This window comes from Nerophis lumbriciformis, linkage group LG27 (assembly GCF_033978685.3).
Source record: "Nerophis lumbriciformis linkage group LG27, RoL_Nlum_v2.1, whole genome shotgun sequence".
Classification (NCBI taxonomy): domain Eukaryota; kingdom Metazoa; phylum Chordata; class Actinopteri; order Syngnathiformes; family Syngnathidae; genus Nerophis; species Nerophis lumbriciformis.
Window position 1 is genome coordinate 33,500,619 of NC_084574.2, and position 23,487 is coordinate 33,524,105.

The 23,487-nt window shown below is 44.1% G+C and overlaps 1 protein-coding gene across 2 annotated transcripts in view; it reads right to left on the reverse strand.

The window, feature by feature from the left end:
- Positions 1-429: 429 nt before the first annotated feature.
- The window catches only part of frmpd1a (FERM and PDZ domain containing 1a), a 132,554-nt gene continuing 109,496 nt past the window's right edge, over positions 430-23,487 (reverse strand). For both annotated transcript variants that reach the window (XM_061988048.2, XM_061988047.2), the window contains 4 exons: positions 22,826-23,008; positions 16,737-16,881; positions 8,369-9,649; positions 430-4,518 (listed from right to left, as the gene is read on the reverse strand). In XM_061988048.2, coding sequence (XP_061844032.2) covers positions 1,472-4,518; positions 8,369-9,649; positions 16,737-16,881; positions 22,826-23,008 — 4,656 coding nt within the window. In that variant the 3' untranslated portion in view covers positions 430-1,471. The remainder of the gene's footprint in view (positions 4,519-8,368; positions 9,650-16,736; positions 16,882-22,825; positions 23,009-23,487) is intronic.

A 23,487-nucleotide genomic window follows, 5' to 3' on the forward strand; every position in this document is an offset into this window, starting at 1 on the left:
TGAGCTGATATTTGCAAAAATGTTTCTCAGGTAGAACGTTAAGTGTATTGTCTTTGCAGTCTATTCAATTGAATATAAGTTGAAAAGGATTTGCAAATCATTGTATTCTGTTTTTATTTACGATTTTCACAATGTGCCAACTTCACTGGTGTTGGGTTTTGTATATCAAATGGCAGGACTGAGTTTATTTGCTTTTGCTCCTCTGGAAGGACAGAATAAACTGTTTTTGGTTCGCTTTACCACTTCCCCTTTTTATGTGATTTGCAAGATCTCGTAAAAGTCTGCGCTATTTCGCTGAAAACCGAAGGACAGTCGATATTGCCGAATGGCGGCGCTGTTCTGCTGCCGTTACGCATTCAGTGAAAATATGGGGTAATGAGAACAAGTGGTATAGAAAATGGATAGATGGATGAAGATAACATACAAATGTATCAATGCACATTTTATTAGTAGAACAGAGCAGTACAAAGCAAGTGCAATAAGTCATCATTCTGCCATTCAGACACAATCCCTGACCAAAACAATGCTTGGTTTAGCTTAACACTGCATGCTTCTGAATGCACATATGATACAGATAAAAACATATGTTTTATATGAAAGTAACAGTTCCGGTCGATCTATTATCTCATATCGATGATACAGTGAAATGAAGTGTTCAGGTTAATCATTGTCCTAACTTTGTGGCAACACTGAAAAATTCCCTTTAAAATGCACTTTGTGTAAATGACAAAGTAAACATTGTCAGTGGGGGGGGGGGGGGGGGGGGGGGGTAATTCCATGCTTGCCCACAAAGTGCAATTCAATTCACAAAAAAGATGAATGGTTTAGAACAACAACCATAGCTGGAGGTAGAAGAAACGAGAACTACTGAACTCATGACATCAGAAAATAATGTGGAATGTGGTTGCATAGGCAAAATTTGCTAAATTGCAAACAACCTTCGGTTTGATACGCTAATCTTTTTGTTTTTTGTAAAAATAACATTTCAGAAGTCATCACTAAAAGTTTCATAAAAAATACATAAGCAGCGCTACACTACTTGTAATAAATGTTTTGGCCCTACAGTAGAAAATAAAACATTGAACAACCCCTAAACACAATTATGCAACATTTTGTGAATAATTATTGGAATTGTTTAATGTTCTATTTTACACTTCAGAACAACAGAAACTAAAGGCTCACCACTGTCGCAAGCCAAAACTCCTGAGACTCAGTCTGTAAACGATAACATTTACAATACAGTTTTTTCTTTTGATTTTACATTTCTTGCCGACATCGTCGTAACGTTCTTAACTTTAACATTTGATGAACATAATACACAATACATTCAAGCAGACTTGCTTAAGCAACTTGCAGTTTGGTTACTGGACAGACCAAATTGGTCTTGCACACGTTATAGCTGGTAAACACATGCACATTACCACTCCATCAACATGCCAGTTGAGATTTTGCACCACAGGCTGTCGCTCCTTCACAGTTCTGTGAGAGTACGGAAGACCTGAGTGAGGCAGAAAACGGAGGCAGTGAGTGCGGTGCATTGTTTCGCTAGCAGCTTGGTGCTCAGGTCATGGCAGCTACGATTGCTGCCGGCACGCTCTGCTGCCAGACACAAGTCCCTGAAAGAGCGAGCCACATCTACCAGACCCGCGACAGCTTCGGCATTCCTCCGCTCACATCTGTCGCAACCAGAAAACCACATGCATATGCCCGCTAACTCCACCAAGGTACGAAAACTGTCAGCCAATGAACTGAGCATTTTCTCAGGATTTTGGTCAATACCCACCACCTTTTGGCAGCATGTGGTGAGCCGCCTTGCTTCAGTTTGGAGTACCTGCTTGTTCTCTGTGAAGTGGGATGCACACGTATCCCTTGGATGGTGACCTCTTAGACTATCAACAGAACGGTCAACACCAGTTTTTTCCAAGACAGAAAGGAGCTTGTCGACATCCACACAGAGAACTTGGAATCCAATGGGTGGTTTGGGGTAACGTTGGTTTCCGAGTTGATTGATAGTGTCTTTTTGTGTTTGAGAGTGCACACAAGCGTCAATGAGTGGCGAGAGGAGGGGGCCGAGCTCAGATGTTGGCGGGGAGAATAGAATGGCGGGTGGGAAGGAGGGAGGGTGAGCAGAAGAGGATGTCGGAAAATATGAAACGGAAGGATCAGTCGTGAGAGGAGCTAACCTGGAACTTGGGGTCACACTACTGCCTTTGCAAGAGAACTCGTAAATGGTCATCTCCTCATCAAAGCTGCCCTCCCTGCTAAAGCAGTCGGTGTAAATAGTTGAACAACCGCATGCATCCTTGTTCAACCCCTCCACTACTGACTCACACCTAGATGTCAGTAAAGAAGTGCACCCTATCTCATGTTTCAAGTTTAAAGTAGTCCCTTCCTTTGATGATACCCCTGGGTTCCCACAGGCAGAAGAGAGTGGGCGCAATGAGTCCATGTTCTGTTCTGGTCTGTCACTTATTTGTTCTTTTTGGGACTGACCATACATTTTTTCTAGCCCATTTAAGTTTTGAGGAGGGGCGCAGGCTAACTGAGACCTTGGTTTATAAGATGGAATAATTTCAGTTGGAATTGTATCTTCAATCTTTGATCTTGGAGCGTCTTTTACAGGACCAGGAGTGTCCATAGTCAGACCTGGAAGGCTTACCATTATGGAACCTGGAGGCTGTGTTATTGGTCCTGGTGTATTGTTGGATTCGAGCAGCAAAAAGGCATTTCTTTGTTGTGGTTGAGGTTCATTCTGGACAGGCAAGGATCTTGTAACATCATCAGCCAACATCTCTCGTGTTTCTGTCACTTCTGACACTAAGTTAGAGTTGTTGGCTGTATCAACAGAAAACTCCCCCTCTTGATCTGATCCAGTAACAGTATCTGAATCGTCAGACTCCACTGCCTCTATTGTATCTTTGATTTGCAGGGCATCATTAGCATCTACCATTTTGTGCATGATGCCATTGTTCGCAGAACATTGGGCATCATTCTCCAACCCATCTTGGTTTAGGGATTCTTGAGAGTGTGATAAAAACATAGGCAACTTTTGAATAGTTCCTCTAAGTCTGGAGGTAGACAAACGGCCCATGATGCTTGGGGAACAGGACTGAAAGAGGAAGTGAGTCGGCGAAGGGGACCCTTTGGAAAGATTGTAAATCACGGCAGTGTTAGTTTGAAGTGAATAATTACCTGAATATGATTCTTCTCTGGTTTCATGCACAGTTTGAGCCACACATAAAGCATTTGAACCTTCAGTTTCCAATACAGGTCCTGAATTAAATTGTGGAGAAACATCACTTATTGCAGCGCCAAGCTTTGCTGTGATGGAGTTTACAGTATGGGCAAATTCAGATTGAGCACTAATTGTTGTGGAGTTTTCAGTGATGGTATTTTTAAGGCATTTACTTCTCATTTGAGATGTACTTCCTGTAGATGGATACACACGTATGCTCCTATTCTTAAGAGTTCTCCAATCATCTGTGTCAACATATTTCCCAATAGAGGCATTCATAACTTCATCAGCTTCAAGAGCTTTATCATCATTGGTGCTCTCTGTAACCTCACCACTGGCATTACTAGCAGAACAAACCGCATCAGTAGCTTCACCTTCGTTGCTTGTCATTTCTAAATTTAACTGAGAGTTGTTGACTGAATTTACTTCTTCTTCAGAGTTGAATGAGAACATCTTGGTGGATGTCCCTGTACTGTGACTTTGTAATTTGAGACGAACCAGCTTTGGAGGAAGAGGGGATGGCGTTGAATATGATGAAGGCACTAAGTCACAAACCTTTGTTTGTGTGTTTTGAACAGGCGCAATAAGGTGGACACTCTTTGCATTCAACTCTGCCAATGTGTTACCTTCGAGTGTCACAAATGGCTCTGTCTCATCTTCTGATTTTCTTTCCTTCATCCCGTCCTGGTAACCACCTTCCTCCTTTCCATCACTTCTACAATCAACACTCTCCCTTCCATCTGGGTCCACTCGGCATCGCACAACATTGATGGAAATATTTAATGTTTCAAGTGCTTCTGTGACAGATTTGGATTCCATTGCGTCAGGTTCCATCTCCATTTCTTGTTTCCTGTTTCTGGTGGGGGCCAGAGGGTCTTCCGTTTGGTCACCGGGTACAATATTAGTCAAACAGTGTGGTCCATTAGTGAGCAGAATGGGTTTCGACTCAAGCTGTGCTGGTTCCCCTTCAGAGTAACTCAGAGAGTAAGACTCAGTAGGACTGAGATTATGTGTTTGTTCTGAAGGTTCATGATCAGAACCCGATTCTGCCATAAGGTTTTTACTTAACCTAGAACAGACCAAATCCTGCACTGATGCTACATTAGGTTCTGGATAGGATATTTTGTAGGTGTGATCTTTTTTCATGAAAGGATAACGTGAACCGTATCTTTTTCTGGATCCAACTTCCTTGTTCCCTTGTTGTCTCTCTGTCGTGTTTGCATCTGGCACAGAAATTCTGAGGTCACCAAGATTGAGCGTGCTGACAATCTCACCACAGTCATCTATAAAGGAAAACAAGTAATCAATATAGAGGAATAAATCAATTTACCGTTTATAATATCTGTATACTGAATCTGTAGAAAGTTGTCTTGCACATTAAGCACTCAAACAAGCAGCTGTGACATAATAAGTCATTGTCATTACATTATTACTCCAAATCAGTAGATTTAGCAATGTATAGTCTAATTGTAAATTATGATTCATTAGTGGATGGATGGATGGATGGTGGAAACATAGTAATATCAAACGTGTCTTTAAATAGTGTTTGTATGCCACACCGAGCATAAATGTGTGTGAGAGAGCTGTCATATTGTGTACTGATCATGCATTAGTTAATATCAACCAATAGATGGCAGCAAATCATTTAGTCTTAAATGTTAACAAGACACGACCAGTCAAACTGGGCAGCAGGGGTTAGTGCATGTGCCTCACAATACGAAGGTCCTGGGTTTGATCCTGGGCCCGGGATCTTTCTGTGTGGAGTTTGGACTGCGTGGGTTCCCTCCGGGTCCTCTGGCTTCCTCCCACCTCCAAAGACACGCACCTGGGGATAAGTTGATTGGCAACACTAAATGGTCCCTAGTGTGTGAATGGTGTCTGTCAATCAGTGTTGGCCCTGCGATGAGGGGGCGACTTGTCCAGGGTGTACCCCACCCTCCGCCCGAATGCAGCTGAGATAGGCTCCAGCACCCCCTGCGACCCCGGTAGAAAATGGATGGATGGATGGACCAGTCAAAGTACTGTAATACTGCCGACTAATATAATGATTGGCAACTACCAATAAGGAGCCGGACCCCTTTCTGCTTAAAGTCAAACGATGGGGGGTATGCCACAGACCAGGTGGAACAAATAGTACTAATATCAAAGATATGGGATGTTGCACACTTTAAAACATACATTTTGACTGACTTGAAAACATAAATGCATAAGTTGCAATATGTTTCTCTGCAATTCAAAACGGAGAAACTTCTTCCTGAAATACCATAGTTTAGAATTGATACGACAGCGGAAAAACTGTAACATTTTAAAATCCATCCATCCCTTTTCTACCGCTTGTCCCTTACGGGGTTGCGGAGGGTGCTGGAGCCTATCCCAGCTGCACACGGGCGGAAGGCGCGGTAAACCCTAGACAAGTCACCAACCCCCATCACAGGGCCAACACAGATAGACAGACAACATTCACACTCTAATTCATTCACTAGGGCCAATTTAGTGTTGCCAATCAACCTTTCCCCAAGTGCATGTCTTTGGAGGTGGGAGGAAGCCGGAGTACCCGGAGGGTACCCACGCAGTCACGTGGAGAACATGCAAACTCCACACAGAAAAATCCCGATGCCAGTATCGAACCCAAGACCTTCGTATTGTGAGGATGTTTGATAACATTCTAAATTGCTAGCCGTTTAAGCTCTAAAAAAGAAGGAAATCACAAAACTAATTTAACTTTAAAGGGGAACTGCACGTTCCGAATTTAGCCTATGTTTCAGAGGGACAAGAAAGCATAAGTCTTTGTCTTTTTTTTTAATATGCAATATACGACAAGTATGCAGTGGCTAACAATGAAAGTAACGTGAGTCTTCACGGGAGTTGTAACGTCGTGGTCGCATGGTTATGCGTGGGTCGTTCTCCCAAGATACAGCAGGAACTCCGGAGGCAAGGTGCAGGTGAGACAATGATTTGTTCGCATAAATCATACAGGATACAAAATAAATACAACTAGCGTGCCGATCGCACGGGAAGCAAAGCTAAGGAAGTTTGTGCGAAAGCTTAGCATAAGGAATTCAATGAGTAGACGACGTAACTTGTTGCATAGAAGCAAATAAGACAGCCAGACAGTGTGTGGCGAAAGACAGGAATATGTAGCTCTCTGATTAGTGCCCAGGAGCAGGTGACCGTCCGGAACATTAATCAGAGGCAGGTGAAACTAATCAGCACCCATGGAAACCAAAACGCAAACCCAGGGGTGCTGAAAACAGAACTGAGGTAGTCAAACTAACAGAACAAAACATGATCCGGGCAACGGACCATAACAGGAGTCTTCTATTGTGCCCATAAAGCTTTCTAGAGAAACATCTAAAAACAATACTGCCTGCATATTAGCCAATCATTAGCGACCTTGTTATTATAAGCGCTAACTCGGAAGAAAATACTTTTCGTGGCGCAATTATCACAGAAGTAACTCGCTTATGCAGCTATTGGCATACTGAGCTGCTGCATCGCCTCTTGAGTTGGTAAAAGTCTAGATTAGAAATCATGCCTAGCTCTCACGTATAGTAAAAGGTTGTGGTCATAAACTGGGAAATTGGCCAACTTTGATATTCAACTTAGTCCTGGAGATCACAAGAAAGAGATGAAAAGATGCTCGTTTGCGCCCAATTTTTGGATGGTTTTTAGAGCGCCGTATAGGCGGAACAGAGCAAATTCCATTACCTTTAAATGAAAAAAAATGTAAGAAAAAAGTGCAGTTCCCCTTTAAGATACTTTTACCCCTCAGTTCTTAAGGAGGATATTGCTACGCTATCTGAACAAAATAACATCGAAAGGCCTCACTTTGGACACCTGAACTACAAAACCCAAAACCAGTGAAGTTGGCATATTGTGTAAATAAAAACAATACAAGGATTTGCAAATCCTTTTCAACTTATATTCAATTGAATACACTGCAAAGACACGATATTTATTGTTCAAACTGAGAAACACGTGCAGAATGTGGCTTAGCATTGTCTTGCTTAAATAAGCAGGGGCGTCCATGAAAAAGACGTTGCTTGGATGGCAACATATGTTGTTCCAAAACCTGTATGAACCTTTCAGCATTAATGGTGCCTTCACAGATGTGTAAGTTACCTATGCCTTGGGCACTAATACACCCCCATACCATCACAGATGCTGGCTTTTGAAATTTGCACCTATAACAGTCCGGATGGTTCTTTTCCTCTTTGGTCCGGAGGACACGACGTCAACAGTTTCCAAAAACAATTTGAAATGTGGACTCGCCAGACCACAGAACACTTTTCCACTTTGCATCAGTGCATCTTAAATGAGCTCGGGCCCAGCGTAGCCGGCGACATTTCTGGGTGTTGTTGATAAATGGCGTTCACTTTGCTTAGTAGAATTTTAACTTGCACTTACAGATGTAGCGACAAACTGTAGTTACTGACGGTGGTGTTCCTAAGCCCATGTGGTAATATCCTTTACACACTGATGTCGCTTTTTGATGCAGTACCGTTTGAAAGATCGAAGATCACGGGCATTCACTGTTGCCGCTTACGTGCAGTGATTTCAGAATCAGAATCAGAAATACTTTATTGATCCCAGAGGGGAAATTCTCCAGATTCTCTGAACCTTTTGATGATATTACAGACCGAAGATGGTGACATTTCTAAGTTCCTAGCTCGTTGAGAAATGTTGTTCTTAAACTGTTTGCTCACGCATTTGTTCACAAAGTGGTGACCCTCGCCCCATCCTTGTTTGTGAATGACTGAGCATTTCATGGAAGCTGCTTTGATACCCAATCATGGCACCCACCTGTTCCCAATTAGCCTGTTCACCTGTGGGATGTTCCAAATAAGTGTTCGATGAGCATTCCTCAACTTTCTCAGTCTTGTTTTGCCACTTGTGCCAGCTTTTTTTTAAACACGTTGCAGGCATCAAATTCCAAATGAGCTAATATTTGCAAAAAAAAAAAAATGACGTTTACCAGTTCGAACGTTAAGTATATTGTGTATTCAATTGAATATAGGTTGAATAGAATTTGTAAATCATTGTATTCTGTTTTTATTTACAATTTACACAACGTGCCAACTTCACTGGTTTTGGGTTTTGTACTTGATGAGTACTTTACTCTAGTAGTATCACCTTTAGGCACTGCCCCAGAGGCTGGATTTTCAGGTGATGTGAGGCCATCCCTGGCATCAAAGAACTCCTCATCGGAGCTACTGTCTTCAAAGCCAGGTGGTGGCAGAAGAATGGTAAGGGGTTGCAGTCGACCTGCTTCAGCTTGTTCTCCCTCCATTTTATCTCCACTTCGAGTATCAGTCACAGGTTGGGAAAGTTTGCAAGCACTGTCAGGGGTGATGTTGGAGCAGAGTTTGTAGTAACAGCGTGCGTCGCTTTGGTCAAAGTTAAACACAAACTCAGAGTTGGAGGAGGCGGATGTTAAGGAAGGGGAATGCGGGTCTCGCTGAAAACTACGGTTTCCTCCTTCACATATTCTTCTCAAAACCTCATCCATGTTGTCAGTTAGCATATTTGTCCCTCTCCTCATGTCCTCCTGTTCATCCTCACTTGCCTCAGGAGGACTCGGGAGGAGGTCCGCAACGCGCGATAGCTCAGCAAAACAGATGGTGCCATTTTCCGAGAAGGAACTGGTTGAATAGTTGGGAAGGTGACCGTCAGAAAAAGGGGAGACAGGTTGAAGGGGTCGGGGTTCGGCTCCGTTGTCAGGAGTTGTGCTGCCTCCTTCGTTATTGCTACTGTATGACGTCAAGCCAAGAAGACGATGGAAGTGAGCTGGAGGAGGAACACGTCGGTGATCCTCAGAGTAGGTCTGAGTGTAAGGGTGAAGCTCAAGAGATGAAAATGTCTGCGCATGACTTGGTGTTGAACCACTGGGATGGATGGAGGAAGACGAACATGGAATCAAGTTGTCTTCCTCCAGTAAGTCAAGGGAGTCACTGGAAGGGCTGGTAATGACACAGGAGTCTGTGTGACAGGAGTCTGACAGAGATGCTTGGTCCTCGGTAACTGCACTTTCTGTCTTGGATTCTCGTGCTTCATATTCAAGTTTCCCACAGTCTTGGCCGGTCACATCGATCTCTACACGTCCACAATTCTGGGCTTCTGTCTCCTGCTTGAGCTGTTTGTCTTCTTCCTTGCACTCTTTCATTCTATCACTTAGATCCATTTCTGTGTCAGCGTTGTTTTCTATTTTGTGTCTCTTGTCTTCACAGATGTCGTTTCTGTTTTCCCTGTCATATTTGTTTTTCCTGACGTTCTTTACCGGCCTATGCCTTCCCTCCACATCTGCCGAAGATCTGACACGCGCCCGTTTGCCGTCACGAGGCAAGCGGGTGACAAGCGGCTCCATGTCTAAGTCGGATGAGTTGTCAGAGTCACTGCAACAACGCGACACATAGCCTGTGAACAGAGATGTCCATGAAAACATGACTTTTGAGTATGTTTTTATTGAAGACAGACAGAGCCTTATAGGGGCTTAATGGGAAATGTATGTGTGACAGTAGTGAGATGTACACAGGTACTGTACATCTAAAAAAATTAGAATACCATGTAGGGTTGTACGGTATATCGGTATTAGTATAGTACCGCGATACTAATGAATATTATTCGGTACTATACCGCCTCTGAAAAGTACCGGTCCGCAACCCCCCCAGGCCCCCGTTGTTGTCACGTTGTGTCATTGTTGGTTTACGAGCAGACGAGCATGTTTGGTAGCGCACAATTACGGAGTACTTATGAAGTGTAATTCTGGTCTTGCCATCCCCTGCCGGGCCGAGGGACGACGCAGCTACGAAGTTAGATCAAAAGAGACGTCGGAGACGCTTTGCTGAACCAAAAGTTGCTTTATTACAAGCGAGCGTCATTTAAACAGGTCTGCAGTACCCAGAGGAATCTTAGTCAAAAATGGAGGATTCCTTCCTTGGAGAAGCTAAACCATCAGTTTATATATTCCTTCTTTGTCTGTCTGGGCGCTAAGTCTAAACAGTACCACCTGACCATAAAAGGAGATGTTTGTGTGTAAGTGTCTGGAAAACAACTGCTTTGAGTCATAACTGAAAGGTTGGTGTTTGAACTAGACAGGTAGTCTCTTCTCAAGGATATGGCTATCACTTTTGCATTCCGAAGTCTCCTAGGGCCTCCTTCCTACGAGAAGTGATACAATTCACCTGCGAATATCAAAGAACTGAAGGTTTGCTTTCTCCAAGATAAATATGAACATTCACAATATGTAGAACATAATTTTAGTTCATTATTACACTTCAAGCGACTGGGATGAGAATCAGCACCTCCAAGTCCGAGTACATGGTTCTCGCCCGGAAAAGGGTGGAGTGCCATCTCCGGGTTGGGGAGGAGATCTTGCCCCAAGTGGAGGAGTTCAAGTACCTCGGAGTCTTGTTCACGAGTGGGGGAAGAGTGGATCGTGAGATCGACAGGCGGATCGGTGCGGCGTCTTCAGTAATGCGGACGCTGTATCGATCCGTTGTGGTGAAGAAGGAGCTGAGCCGGAAGGCAAAGCTCTCAATTTACCGGTCGATCTACGTTCCCATCCTCACCTATGGTCATGAGTTTTGGGTTATGACCGAAAGGACAAGATCACGGGTACAAGCGGCCGAAATGAGTTTCCTCCGCCGGGTGGCGGGGCTCTCCCTTAGAGATAGGGTGAGAAACTCTGTCATCCGGGGGGAGCTCAAAGTAAAGCCGCTGCTCCTCCACATCGAGAGGAGCCAGATGAGGTGGTTCGGGCATCTGGTCAGGATGCCACCCGAACGCCTCCCTAGGGAGGTGTTTAGGGCACGTCCGACTGGTAGGAGGCCGCGGGGAAGACCCAGGACACGTTGGGAAGACTATGTCTCCCGGCTGGCCTGGGAACGCCTCGGGGTCCCACAGGAAGAACTGGACGAAGTGGCTGGGGAGAGGGAAGTCTGGGCTTCCTTGCTTAGGCTGCTGCCCCCGCGACCCAACCTCGGATAAGCGGAAGAAGATGGATGGATGGATGGATGGATATTACACTTCATTTACAAGCAGACACAGTGTGTAGACAGAAAAGGGAGAACGGACACATTTTGGCTTAAAAACTAACCATAAAGGTGAAGTTATAACACTGAAACACCCTCAGGAAGAGGCGCTTTAAGACATGGCTAGATAGTAAGCAGATATTACCAGTAAATGAACAAGTAGATTAATAATTTATTTTCTACCACATGTCCTTAATAATTTTGACAAAACAATAGAATGGAAAATGACACAATATGTTACTGCATATGTCAACAGACTAAATTATGAGCCTTTGTTTGTTTACTTACTACATACTTGCCAACCTTGAGACCTCAGATTTCGGGAGGTGGGGGGTGGGGGCGTGGTCGGGGTGGGGCGGGGCGTGGTTGGGGGGCGTGGTTAAGAGGGGAGGGGTATATTGACAGCTAGAATTCACCAAGTCAAGTATTTCAAACATACATATATATATATTCATATATAGATATATAGACATCTACATCCTGAAAATATGCAAACAAACCTGTGTTTAGATAATTGATACTTCAAACTTGCATAAATAAATATTAAGGAATATAACATAACTTGGCTTCTGAGAGTTTCAAAATGTAATGAATAAAATGCTAAAGTTGTTGATAAACAAGCAATTATTTTAATAATTAAATATGGTCATTTTAAATGAATTATTATGATAATTTAAAATCAATTATTTCAAATATGTTTATTTTAATGTATAATTCTATGGCTGGATGTAATAAGGAGTCAGGAAAAAATACAAATAAAAATAAAATTAATTTTGATGTTTTTAGCAAAATATAGTAAACATGTATTTAGTTTTTTTTAAATTAATAAATATATTTATTTTCAGGTAAGATAAACATAATAATACAATTTATCTCTAGTCTGGATGATTTAGTTCTTGTCACCCTGTTGTCCTCCTGTCATGAAAAAAGGCTGTCCTCACTCAGGTCCGCATGGAGCTGGAGGGGGCGTGGCTTCTAGCTCCGGCTGAAAATCGGGAGATTTTCGGGAGAATATTTGTCCCGGGAGGTTTTCGGGAGAGGCGCTGAATTTCGGGAGTCTCCCGGAAAATTCGGGAGGGTTGGCAAGTATCACTTACTACTAAAAGACAAGTTGTCTTGTATGTTTACTATTTTATTTAAGGACAAAATTGCAATAAGAAACATATGTTTAATGTACCCTAAGATTGTTTGTTAAAATAAAGCCAATAATGAAATTTTTTGTGGTCCCCTTTATTTAGAAAACTATCGAAAAGTACCGAAATGTATCGAAATCATTTTGGTGCCGGTACCAAAATATTGATATCGGGACAACACCAAACCATGAAAAAGTCAAACCAACACATGATATAGGTTATTGTTTGTTACATATACGGTACACTTTATTTCTTGTTATTTTAATCATTATTGCTTGTAGATAAACAACAAAACCAAATTCTATGTTAAAAAAGTTAAAGTTAAAGTACCAATGATTGTCACACACACACTAGGTGTGGCGAAATTATTCTCTGCATTTGACCCATCACCCTTGATCACCCCCTGGGAGGTGAGGGGAGCAGCGGGCAGCAGCGGTGGCCGCGCCCGGGAATCATTTTTGGTGATTTAACCCCCAATTCCAAGCCTTGATGCTGAGTGCCAAGCAGGGAGGTAATGGGTCCCATTTTAATAGTCTTTGGTATGACTCGGTCGGGGTTTGAACTCACAACCTACCGATCTCAGGGCGGACACTCTAACCACTAGGCCACTGAGTAGTTCATTTCTATGCAGTCTTTTTTAATGAACACTGCGTCAGTGCGGCGTGGTATGGAAGCAATCAGCTCGGAGCTCGGCTTAAACGTAATGGAAGCCCAGGTTGCTTTGGTAGTGGTCTTTAGGTTGTTTGCATTGTTCCTTTTGACAATACCTCATAGATTGTCTCTCTATCAAACTAAAACTCAAATCGGTCCGGTTTGAGAACATTTCCAAAAATAAAGGTCTACAACATCAGTGTGTGTTATTTATATTAACCTTGTTAGGCTCTCTGACGACATATTTTCTTAGATCTCAGTTAAGACTTGAGTGGGTATAAAAGCTGTGCCAGTCAAACTAGAACCTTGCCGTCAAAACCTAAAATACTTATTTTTGTATTATAATGTATGTCTAGGTCCATAAAAAACGTTGTCTGGGTCTGGATTCGGACCGCCGTCCGCCAGTTTGTGACTTGTGCTCCAAGGTGTTCAGGTCAGGTCAGTCAAGCACAAAAACACCATGATTGTACATTTTATTTATGAAAAATATTGATATGGCAATGACCATATCAATATGGTCATTAATATAGCTGCATTTCCATTACCCTTAGAAATGTGCAAAACGTAAATATCGCAATAAGTTTTTGGGACCATAGGGCGCACCGGATTAAAAGGCGCACTGCCAATGAGAGGGTCTATTCAGGTCTTTTTTAATACAAAAGGCGCATTAAAGGAGTCATATTATGATTTTTTTCTAAATGTAAAACACTTCCTTGTGGTCTACATAACATGCGATGGTGGTTCTTTGGTCAAAATGTTGCATAGATTATGTTTTACAGATCATCTTCAAGCTGCTTTCTCACAGTCGTTTCCGGATGCGCCGTTTTGTGGGCGGTCTTATTTACGTGGCTCACCTTCGACAGCGTCTTCTCCCCGTCATCTTTGTTGTAGCGGTGTAGCGTGCAAGGACGGGAGTCGAAGAAGTGTCAAAAGATGGAGCTAACTGTTTTAATGACATTCACACTTTACTTCAATCAATAACGGAGCAGCATCTCCTCATCCGGAAACAACAACAAGGCCGGAAATGTGTCCCGTGAAAAAACGTCCGACCGGAACTCTAATAACTAAAGTTCCTTGGGTGAATAATGTAAACTCACTGCACCGGTATGTTTTAGGGCTTTCATGGTGAGTTTACTGACAGATATAAATACGAACTTTACACTACTTTATATTAGAAATGGCAACAGCAGCGGATGAATGTCACATAACAAGAAGATAGAGAAAAAGAAGAAGCTTATCGACTATGCCGTCGGAACGGATTACAAAGGCAGATGCGCGCAATTTTTCAGGATTTATGCAGATCCCAAATACAGATCAGCAGGTACCAGAAGGTAAGAAAAGTTGCTTTTGCATAACGTTGCGAAACAAAACCCTAGATAATATGCCTTACCTTATACACACACACCATAATAATACTCCTATGTTGAAGCACATCAAACAGCCTACTAGAGATGCGCGGTTTGCGGACACAACCGCGGAGTCCGCGGATTATCCGCGGGTCGGGCGGTTGAAATAAAAAAAAATTAGATTTTATCCGCGGGTCGGGTCGGGCGGTTGAAATAAAAAAAAATTTGATTTTAAATAGATTCAGGCAGGTGGCAGTTAAACCAATTCGGAAATATATATACATAGTTAAATGTTGTTACCCACATACGAAAAACGAGCAGGCACCTGCAGCATATGCCACAACAGAAGAAGAAAAAAGAAAAGAGATGGACACTTTTACGGAGCGGAGAAGGGACGCCTCGCCGAGGTCCGGGACCGAGGCCCCTTCCCCCGAGAGGGCCCCACCGGGAGCCGTAGCTGAGGTGATCCGCGAGAAGGGCCCGACGCATGTCCAGGGTCACCACCGCGCCCACCGCACCGACACCCCGCCTCGTCCGCCTTCGCCGCGGCCGGCGTCACGCGCAGCAGGTAAGCAGCTTACCTGCCTGCCACCCCCGTGGCCGGGGGCTCGTAACAGGGGTAGCTCCGCGCGCTCCGCCCGTGCAGCTTACCTGCCCGCCACCCCCGTTGCCGGGGGCGCGTAACAGGGGTCACTCCGCGCGCAGCTCATGAAAGGGGTGGGGCAAGCAGAACTGGCGCTGCGGGATGAACCGAACGCCGGGTTAAGGCGCCCGATGCCGACGCTCATCAGACCCCAGAAAAGGTGTTGGTTGATATAGACAGCAGGACGGTGGCCATGGAAGTCGGAACCTGTTAAGGAGTGTGTAACAACCCACCTGCCGAATCAACTAGCCCTGAAAATGGATGGCGCTGGAGCTTCGGGCCCATACCCGGCCGTCGCCGGCAGCGAGAGCCGCGAGGGCTAGGCCGCGACGAGTAGTATGGCCGCCGCGGTGCGCGCTGAAGCCTCGGGCGCGAGCCCGGGTGGAGCCGCCGCGGGTGCGAGGGACATCGCACCCCCACGCGCTTGGAGGTGCGCTCAGCGCGGCTCCCAGATGATTGCGCACTGGTGTGCGTCTGGGCCGTGACAGCGTGGCACGCATTGAATGTCTCTGCTGCATTGGATCAGTCTCCTTTCTTTAACAGGCAAAAGCTTTATAACCTCACTAATGCCTTGCATCGTCTATATTAGATATATAACAACGGGCGGGTGCGGTTTTGATTAAATGTTAGATCGGGTGGATGGCGGATGGTTGACGACTTTTGTGATGCGGTTGTGGATGAAATAATTGCCTATCCGCGCGTCTCTACAGCCTACACACTTATCATTACACCATGTACCAAATCAAATAGTTTCGAGGAGGGTAAGCTTAACCAAACGAAATCCTTACATTAGGCGCACCGGGTTATAAGGCGCACTGTCGAGTTTTGAGAAAAAAAAGGATTTTAAGTGCACCTTATAGTCCGGAAAATACGGTATCCATAAAAATATGGAGAAGCTGCTGCTGGTGTGCCCGAAGTGTTTCAGTTCGTTTGGTTTCTTGACTACAAAATGGATGATAGAGCATTACCCTTGCTCTAACGGCCTTATGCATACTGTATATGTACAAATCAGTTGCTGTCAACTCTGACCTTCGTTCCGTCACTCGAAGACGTCTGTGTGGAGCATAAATAATAATAACAATTCCTAGTTTTTAACAAGTGGAAAAGCAGCCCATTGAAGAAACTGCAGAAGTCTTTTCTCCAAGGTAATGCTGTCATTTCCATTACTTCATAAAACTACAGTAGTTGTTTGGGGTACATTGTATTATATTGTATTTCAAACAATATTTCTTGCAGGTACAAGTTGACTGGTTGATATTGACTGGAGTATCGGCTTTGCAGCGTTACTGAGCCGCAATGCACTCTGTGGAATTCAGGGTTCAGTTGTGGTTTGTTTTTTAAGTCTGGTACTTAACATAACTCAAAAAGTTATGGGTGGATGTTGATAAAACTTTCAGGAAATGCCAAAAAATGGAATAAAGAACACGTGATCATATTTTGCGGGTTGATCTGGATAACCTTCTGGATTCAGGATTTTCAAAATAAGGTATTTTTATTTGGAGATAAGGCTCAGTGGACGTCTAAACTCTCCGAGTGCTTCTCTAGGTATTATATGAATTGTTTTCCGCTTTCTTCCATAATGTTCATCGTGTGAGATCGTCATATCAACCTGTGTATAGTGGCCACCCGATTGCTGTCAGCAGGTTTGACTGTATTCAAATTTTTTTAGACGTACCTGTCTAACATTGTATTGTGTACCTTCTTCGACAGACACTTTGTGCTTCTTAGGGCCACTCATCCAGGGGAAAATGTTGATGGTGGGGTCAACAAACACTCGGCAGTACCCTGCTATCAAGCATGACATATCCTTGGCTGCCACTGTCTCGAGTAGTAGTGTGATGGGCTGTGAGCACAGGAGAGATGGTGAGAAAACAGAAAATAATAGCACATGGTCAATTATAAACTGTATGCATATTTCTTTCAACAACAAGAAATATGATGTCACGTCTGGCTCACGCATGGTGGTCAAGCTGGCTCTGTTTTCAATGGGTACTAGGCGCCATTGAGCCTCTCTCCAAGAGAAATCAATCAATCAATCGATCAATGTTTATTTATATAGCCCTAAATCACAAGTGTCTCAAAGGGCTGCACAAGCCACAACGACATCCTCGGTACAAAGCCCACATAAGGGCAAGGAAAAACTCACCCCAGTGGGACGTCGATGTGAATGACTATGAGAAACCTTGGAGAGGACCGCATATGTGGGTAACCCCCCCCCTCTAGGGGAGACCGAAAGCAATGGATGTCGAGTGGGTCTGACATAATATTGTGAGAGTCCAGTCCATAGTGGATCCAACATAATAGTAAGAGTCCAGTCCATAGTGGGGCCAGCAGGACACCATCCCGAGCGGAGACGGGTCAGCAGCGCAGAGATATTCCCAGCCAATGCACAGGCGAGCGGTCCACCCCGGGTCCCGACTCTGGACAGCCAGCACTTCATCCATGGCCACCGGACCTGTGCCCACCCCCCCTCCACAAGGGATAGAGGGGAGCAGAGGAGAGAAGAAAAGAAACGGCAGATCAACTGGTCTAACAGGGGGGCTATTTAAAGGCTAGAGTATACAAATTAGTTTTAAGATGGGACTTAAATGCTTCTACTGAGGTAGCAGCTCTAATTGTTACCGGGAGGGCATTCCATAGTACTGGAGCCCCAATAGAAAACACTCTATAGCCCGCAGACTTTTTTTGGGCTCTGGGAATCACTAATAAGCCGGAGTTCTTTGAACGCAGATTTCTTGCCGGGACATATGGTACAATGCAATCGACAAGATAGGACGGAGCTAGACCGTGTAGTATTTTATACGTAAGTAGTAAAACCTTAAAGTCACATCTTAAGTGCACAGGAAGCCAGTGCAGGTGAGCCAGTATAGGCGTAATATGATCAAACTTTCTTGTTCTTGTCAAAAGTCTACCAGCCGCATTTTGTACCAACTGTAATTTTTTAATGCTAGACATAGGGAGACCCGAAAATAATACGTTACAGTAGTCGAGACGAGACGTAACGAACGCATGAATAATGATCTCAGCGTCGCTAGTGGATAAAATAGAACGAATTTTAGCGATATTACGGAGATGAAAGAAGGCCGTTTTAGTAACACTCTTAATGTGTGACTCAAAGGAGAGAGTTGGGTCGAAAATAATACCCAGATTCTTTACTGATTCGCCTTGTGTAATTGTTTGGTTGTCAAATGATAAGGTGGTATTATTAAATAAATGTCGGTGTTTAGCAGGACCGATAATCAGCATTTCCGTTTTCTTGGCGTTGAGTTGCAAGAAGTTAGCGGACATCCATTGTTTAATTTCATTAAGACACGCCTCCAGCTGACTACAATCCGGCGTGTTGGTCAGCTTTAGGGGCATGTAGAGTTGGGTGTCATCAGCATAACAATGAAAGCTAACACCGTATTTGCGTATGATGTCGCCTAGCGGCAGCATGTAAATACTAAAGAGTGCAGGGCCAAGAACCGAACCCTGAGGAACTCCGCATGTTACCTTAACATAGTCCGAGGTCACATTATTATGGGAGACGCATTGCATCCTGTCAGTAAGATAAGAGTTAAACCACGACAAAGCTAAGTCTGACATACCAATACGTGTTTTGATACGCTCTAATAAAATATTATGATCGACGGTATCGAAATGCCCTATTCTTGTCTTTTTTCGGCTGTACGAATTGTTCAACTCGCAAAAAGAATAAACGTTTCTTTAGAGTTCCTCTAGAGCAGGGGTGTTAAACTCATTTCAGCTCAGCCGCCGCATGGAGGAAATGCTATTTCCATGTGGGCCGGACGGGTAAAATCATGGCATAATAACTTCAAAATACAACTACGACAACTTCAGATTGTTTTTCTTTGTTTTACTTCGGCCCAAAATAGAACAAGCACATTCTGAAAATGTACACATCACAAATAATCCTCTTGACAAAACACTTCAAGTTTGTTGAAAATTCTGAGGAAAAAAATTGGTGCAGTTTCAAAAACACCATGAAGAACACAATGAATTTAGATGTAATCTCAGTGTATCACAGAGCAATTAAACTTTAAGTCACAGTCCATGTAGGTTTTAACAAAATGCAAAATAAAGCATGAATGAAAACTACTATCAACTACCTCATTTGTCATTTCCACATATTAATCCTGTGCTAACCCAACAAACCATACAAACTGAGGTAGAAATTCAAGAGGCCTTCTAGGCATCACTGTGTATTGATTGAAAGATAAAAGCTGTGCAATGTGTGAACAATTTCAACAAACGAAAAATAAAAAACTTAAAAGACTGACAGTATTGCAGGAGTCGCAGCCCCGCTTTACTGCGTACATCTTGCTTGGTATACTTGCTCGGCCCCGGTATAACTATTTGCTTGCCTAACAGAATTTATCCATCCAGTGGACACATTTAGAAGAACAGTTTCTTTCATTTAAAAATGCAGCTCAATTTTACACATAGCAAACTAGGGATGTCCGATTATGGCTTTTTGCCGATATCCGATATTGTCCAACTCTTTAATTACCGATACCGATATCAACCTATACTGATATCAACCAATATATGCAGTCGTGGAATTAACACATTATTATGCCTAATTTGGACAACCAGGTATGGTAAAGATAAGGTACTTTTAAAAAAAAATAATAAAATAAGATAAATAAATTAAAAACATTTTCTTGAATAAAAAATAAAGTAAAACAATATAAAAACAGTTACATAGAAACTAGTAATTAATGAAAATTTGTAAAAATTAACTGTTAAAGGTTAGTAGTATTAGTGGACCAGCAGCACGCACAATCATGTGTGCTTACGGACTGTATCCCTTGCAGACTGCATTGATATATATTGATATATAATGTAGGAACCAGAATATTAATAACAGAAAGAAACAACCCTTTTGTGTGAATGAGTGGGGGAGGGAGGTTTTTTGGGTTGGTGCACTAATTGTAAGTGTATCTTGTGTTTTTTATGTTGATTTAATAAAAACAAAAACAAAACAAAAACAAAACGATACCGATAATAAAAAAAACGATACCGATAATTTCCGATATTACATTTTAACGCAGGGCGGATTGAACCTGTTCGCGGGGCTGATCTGTTTGACATCCCCGCTCTAGAGTTTATTAAAAAAGGAGGACAAAACGGACAAAACGACTCCATCCCAATGCAGCAGAGTCAAGAATGCACGAGTTTGCTGTGACCACTTTGTCAAAGGTTTGTTCAATGTGCTGGTAACGTTTATTATTTCCCATTTAATTATCATCTTGATATTCTATGTATTTCTTAAACCCATGTTTGCTACTAGTGTTTGAAAAAGCACCAACTTGGCGAGTCTAAATAAAAGAAAGCAAATGTGAGCAAAACCACAAACACACTTCTCAGCCTTCCCAGTTAGGTCTATTCAGGTGTACTGGAGAAGAGGCTACGCCGGATAGTCGAACCTCGGATTCAGAAGGAACAGTGTGGTTTTCGTCCTGGTCGTGGAACTGTGGACCAGCTCTATACTCTCGGCAGGGTCCTTGAGGGTGCATGGGAGTTTGCCCAACCAGTCTACATGTGTTTTGTGGCCTCGGAGAAGGCATTCGACCGTGTCCCTCGGGAAGTCCTGTGGGGAGTGCTCAGAGAGTATGGGGTATCGGACTGTCTGATTTTGGCGGTCCGCTCCCTGTATGATCAGTGTCAGAGCTTGGTCCGCATTGCCGGCAGTAAGTCGGACACGTTTCCAGTGAGGGTTGGACTCCGCCAAGGCTGCCCTTTGTCACCGATTCTGTTCATAACTTTTATGGACAGAATTTCTAGGCGCAGTCAGGGCGTTGAGGGGATCTGGTTTGGTGGCTACAGGATTAGGTCTCTGCTTTTTGCAGATGATGTGGTCCTGATGGCTTCATCTGGCCAGGATCTCCAGCTCTCGCTGGATCGGTTCGCAGCCGAGTGTGAAGCGACTGGGATGAGAATCAGCACCTCCAAGTCCGAGTTCATGGTTCTCGCCCGGAAAAGGGTGGAATGCCATCTTCGGGTTGGGGAGGAGACCCTGCCCCAAGTGGAGGAGTTCAAGTACCTCGGAGTCTTGTTCACGAGTGAGGGAAGAGTGGATCGTGAGATCGACAGGCGGATCGGTGCGGCGTCTTCAGTAATGCGGACGCTGTATCGATCCGTTGTGGTGAAGAAGGAGCTGAGCCGGAAGGCAAAGCTCTCAATTTACCGGTCGATCTACGTTCCCATCCTCACCTATGGTCATGAGCTTTGGGTTATGACCAAAAGGACAAGATCACGGGTACAAGCGGCCGAAATGAGTTTCCTCCGCCGGGTGGCGGGGCTCTCCCTTAGAGATAGGGTGAGAAGCTCTGTCATCCGGGGGGAGCTCAAAGTAAAGCCGCTGCTCCTCCACATCGAGAGGAGCCAGATGAGGTGGTTCGGGCATCTGGTCAGGATGCCACCCGATCGCCTCCCTCGGGAGGTGTTTAGGGCACGTCCGAAGGGTAGGAGGCCACGGGGAAGACCCAGGACACGTTGGGAAGACTATGTCTCCCGGCTGGCCTGGGAACGCCTCGGGATCCCCCGGGAGGAGCTGGACAAAGTGGCTGGGGAGAGGGAAGTCTGGGCTTCCCTGCTTAGGCTGCTGCCCCCGCGACCCGACCTCGGATAAGCGGAAGAAGATGGATGGATGGATGGAAATGTGAGTAAAACCTAAGAGTTACACTTTTACAAAAGGCAGCTATCATAAATGAAGCTGTCAGCACACACACAATGTTGACACCTGTAAATGGTAAATGGTGTATACTTTTGTACCTTCAAGGTACTCAAAGCGCTTTGACACTATTTCCACATTCACCCATTCACACACACATTCACACACTGATGGCGGGAGCTGCCGTGCAAGGCCCTAACCACGACCCATCAGGAGCAAGGGTGAAGTGTCTTGCTCAAGGACACAACAGACGTGGTGAGGTTGGTAGAAGGTGGGGATTGAACCAGGAACCCTCAGGTTGCTGGCACAGCCACTCTGCCAACTGCGCCACGCCGTCCCATGTAGTTTCATTTTGATAAAGACGGGGAACAACACGCTACTCGTAAACGGCGTGTGCAACAGCAACAAACGTCTACAGACGCCAAAGTTCTTTTCAAGATTTCACCTAGGCGCTAAGGAGGATAGGAAAGGGATCAGCTCAGAATTATACAGTAAAAGCATGTTAATGATTTCAAGGGAGTTGGGGCCACAGTTACCAAGACAACTAATGTTAATTGATTGAGATTCTGTGGCGCTTGCAAGGTTCTTCTGCTCAAGAAGGCAGGCTGCAGTAGTTTTGACCCCAAATATGCAGGAACCAGGAGATCAAAGTGCAGGGAAGAGTCTTTATTAAACTCAAAATAGGAGGAAGCAGTCATGCGTGAAAAGGTTCTCAACATAGTCAATCCTCCAGCACTGAGGAACAAGCGAGGCAGGCATAAATAGCCGTCTGATTGGCAACTGCAACCAGGTGTGCCAGGCTGCCAATCAGGGACAGGTGAGAGAAACGAGCGCTCAGGGAGAAAAGCAGGAAGGGGAACAAAAATAAGAGCGCCGACAGGAAACAAACACCAAACAAGGAACCACCACCAGAAGTGAAGTGACAGATCGTCAAAAGACACTCCTGAATAATCCTAAGTAATTCACAATCCACACAATATTTGTTTTCAATAATAATTGAAGTTGTGTAGTGTATCATCATAACATTCTGGGGAAAAAAAACTGTTAAAACTAAAAATCAAAGGCCCAAAGGTATTAAGACTTCTGGATGTTTGAAAGCTCCTGGTCTTACCTTAATGTCCTGTAGGTATATTTTAACCAAGCTGACCTTGTCAGATTCATGAACGAGCTCGAGGCGTGTAATGCTGTTAAACTCTGTGAGGGTGGACAGGATGCTCAGTTTGTGGTTGATCACCTGACTCACGCCATAGCGGGCGCCCACCAGCAGGGTTACTGTCGACTCTCTGTCCTGCAACTAAAGACAAAGTTGATGTATAGTTAGGAGTATTAATACACGTGATTAACAACAGCATTTTGGTGTGGTGGCCCCTGATACTCTACTCAAAATGCTTTGGAAGGCATGGTGCTAAATATGTTACCCTTCCTCAAAGTTGTACAATCCTTTGATAAATGGGCAATGACTGACCTGCAAAAAGTGAATAAGTTCCACTGTGCCCATACATAATGTCATTCCCTAACGATGTCTACCTGTACCGTATTTAGTGATCTCAGGACATTCAATCCATCGCAACTCGGCTGTTTGGTTTGTCTTGGAAGACGTTTCGTCTCTCATCCATTTGTGCTCAGAGACTTAGATTAGTCAGATCTGGTCTAGCGGCTTGTGCCAAGGTTCTTCTTATGGTTTTTAAAATGTTTTTATGGTATTGGGTCTTCTTATCTTTCAGATTTGCTTTTACCCCGTGAACCTTCCCGGGCTCTCAGATCCTCCGGCAC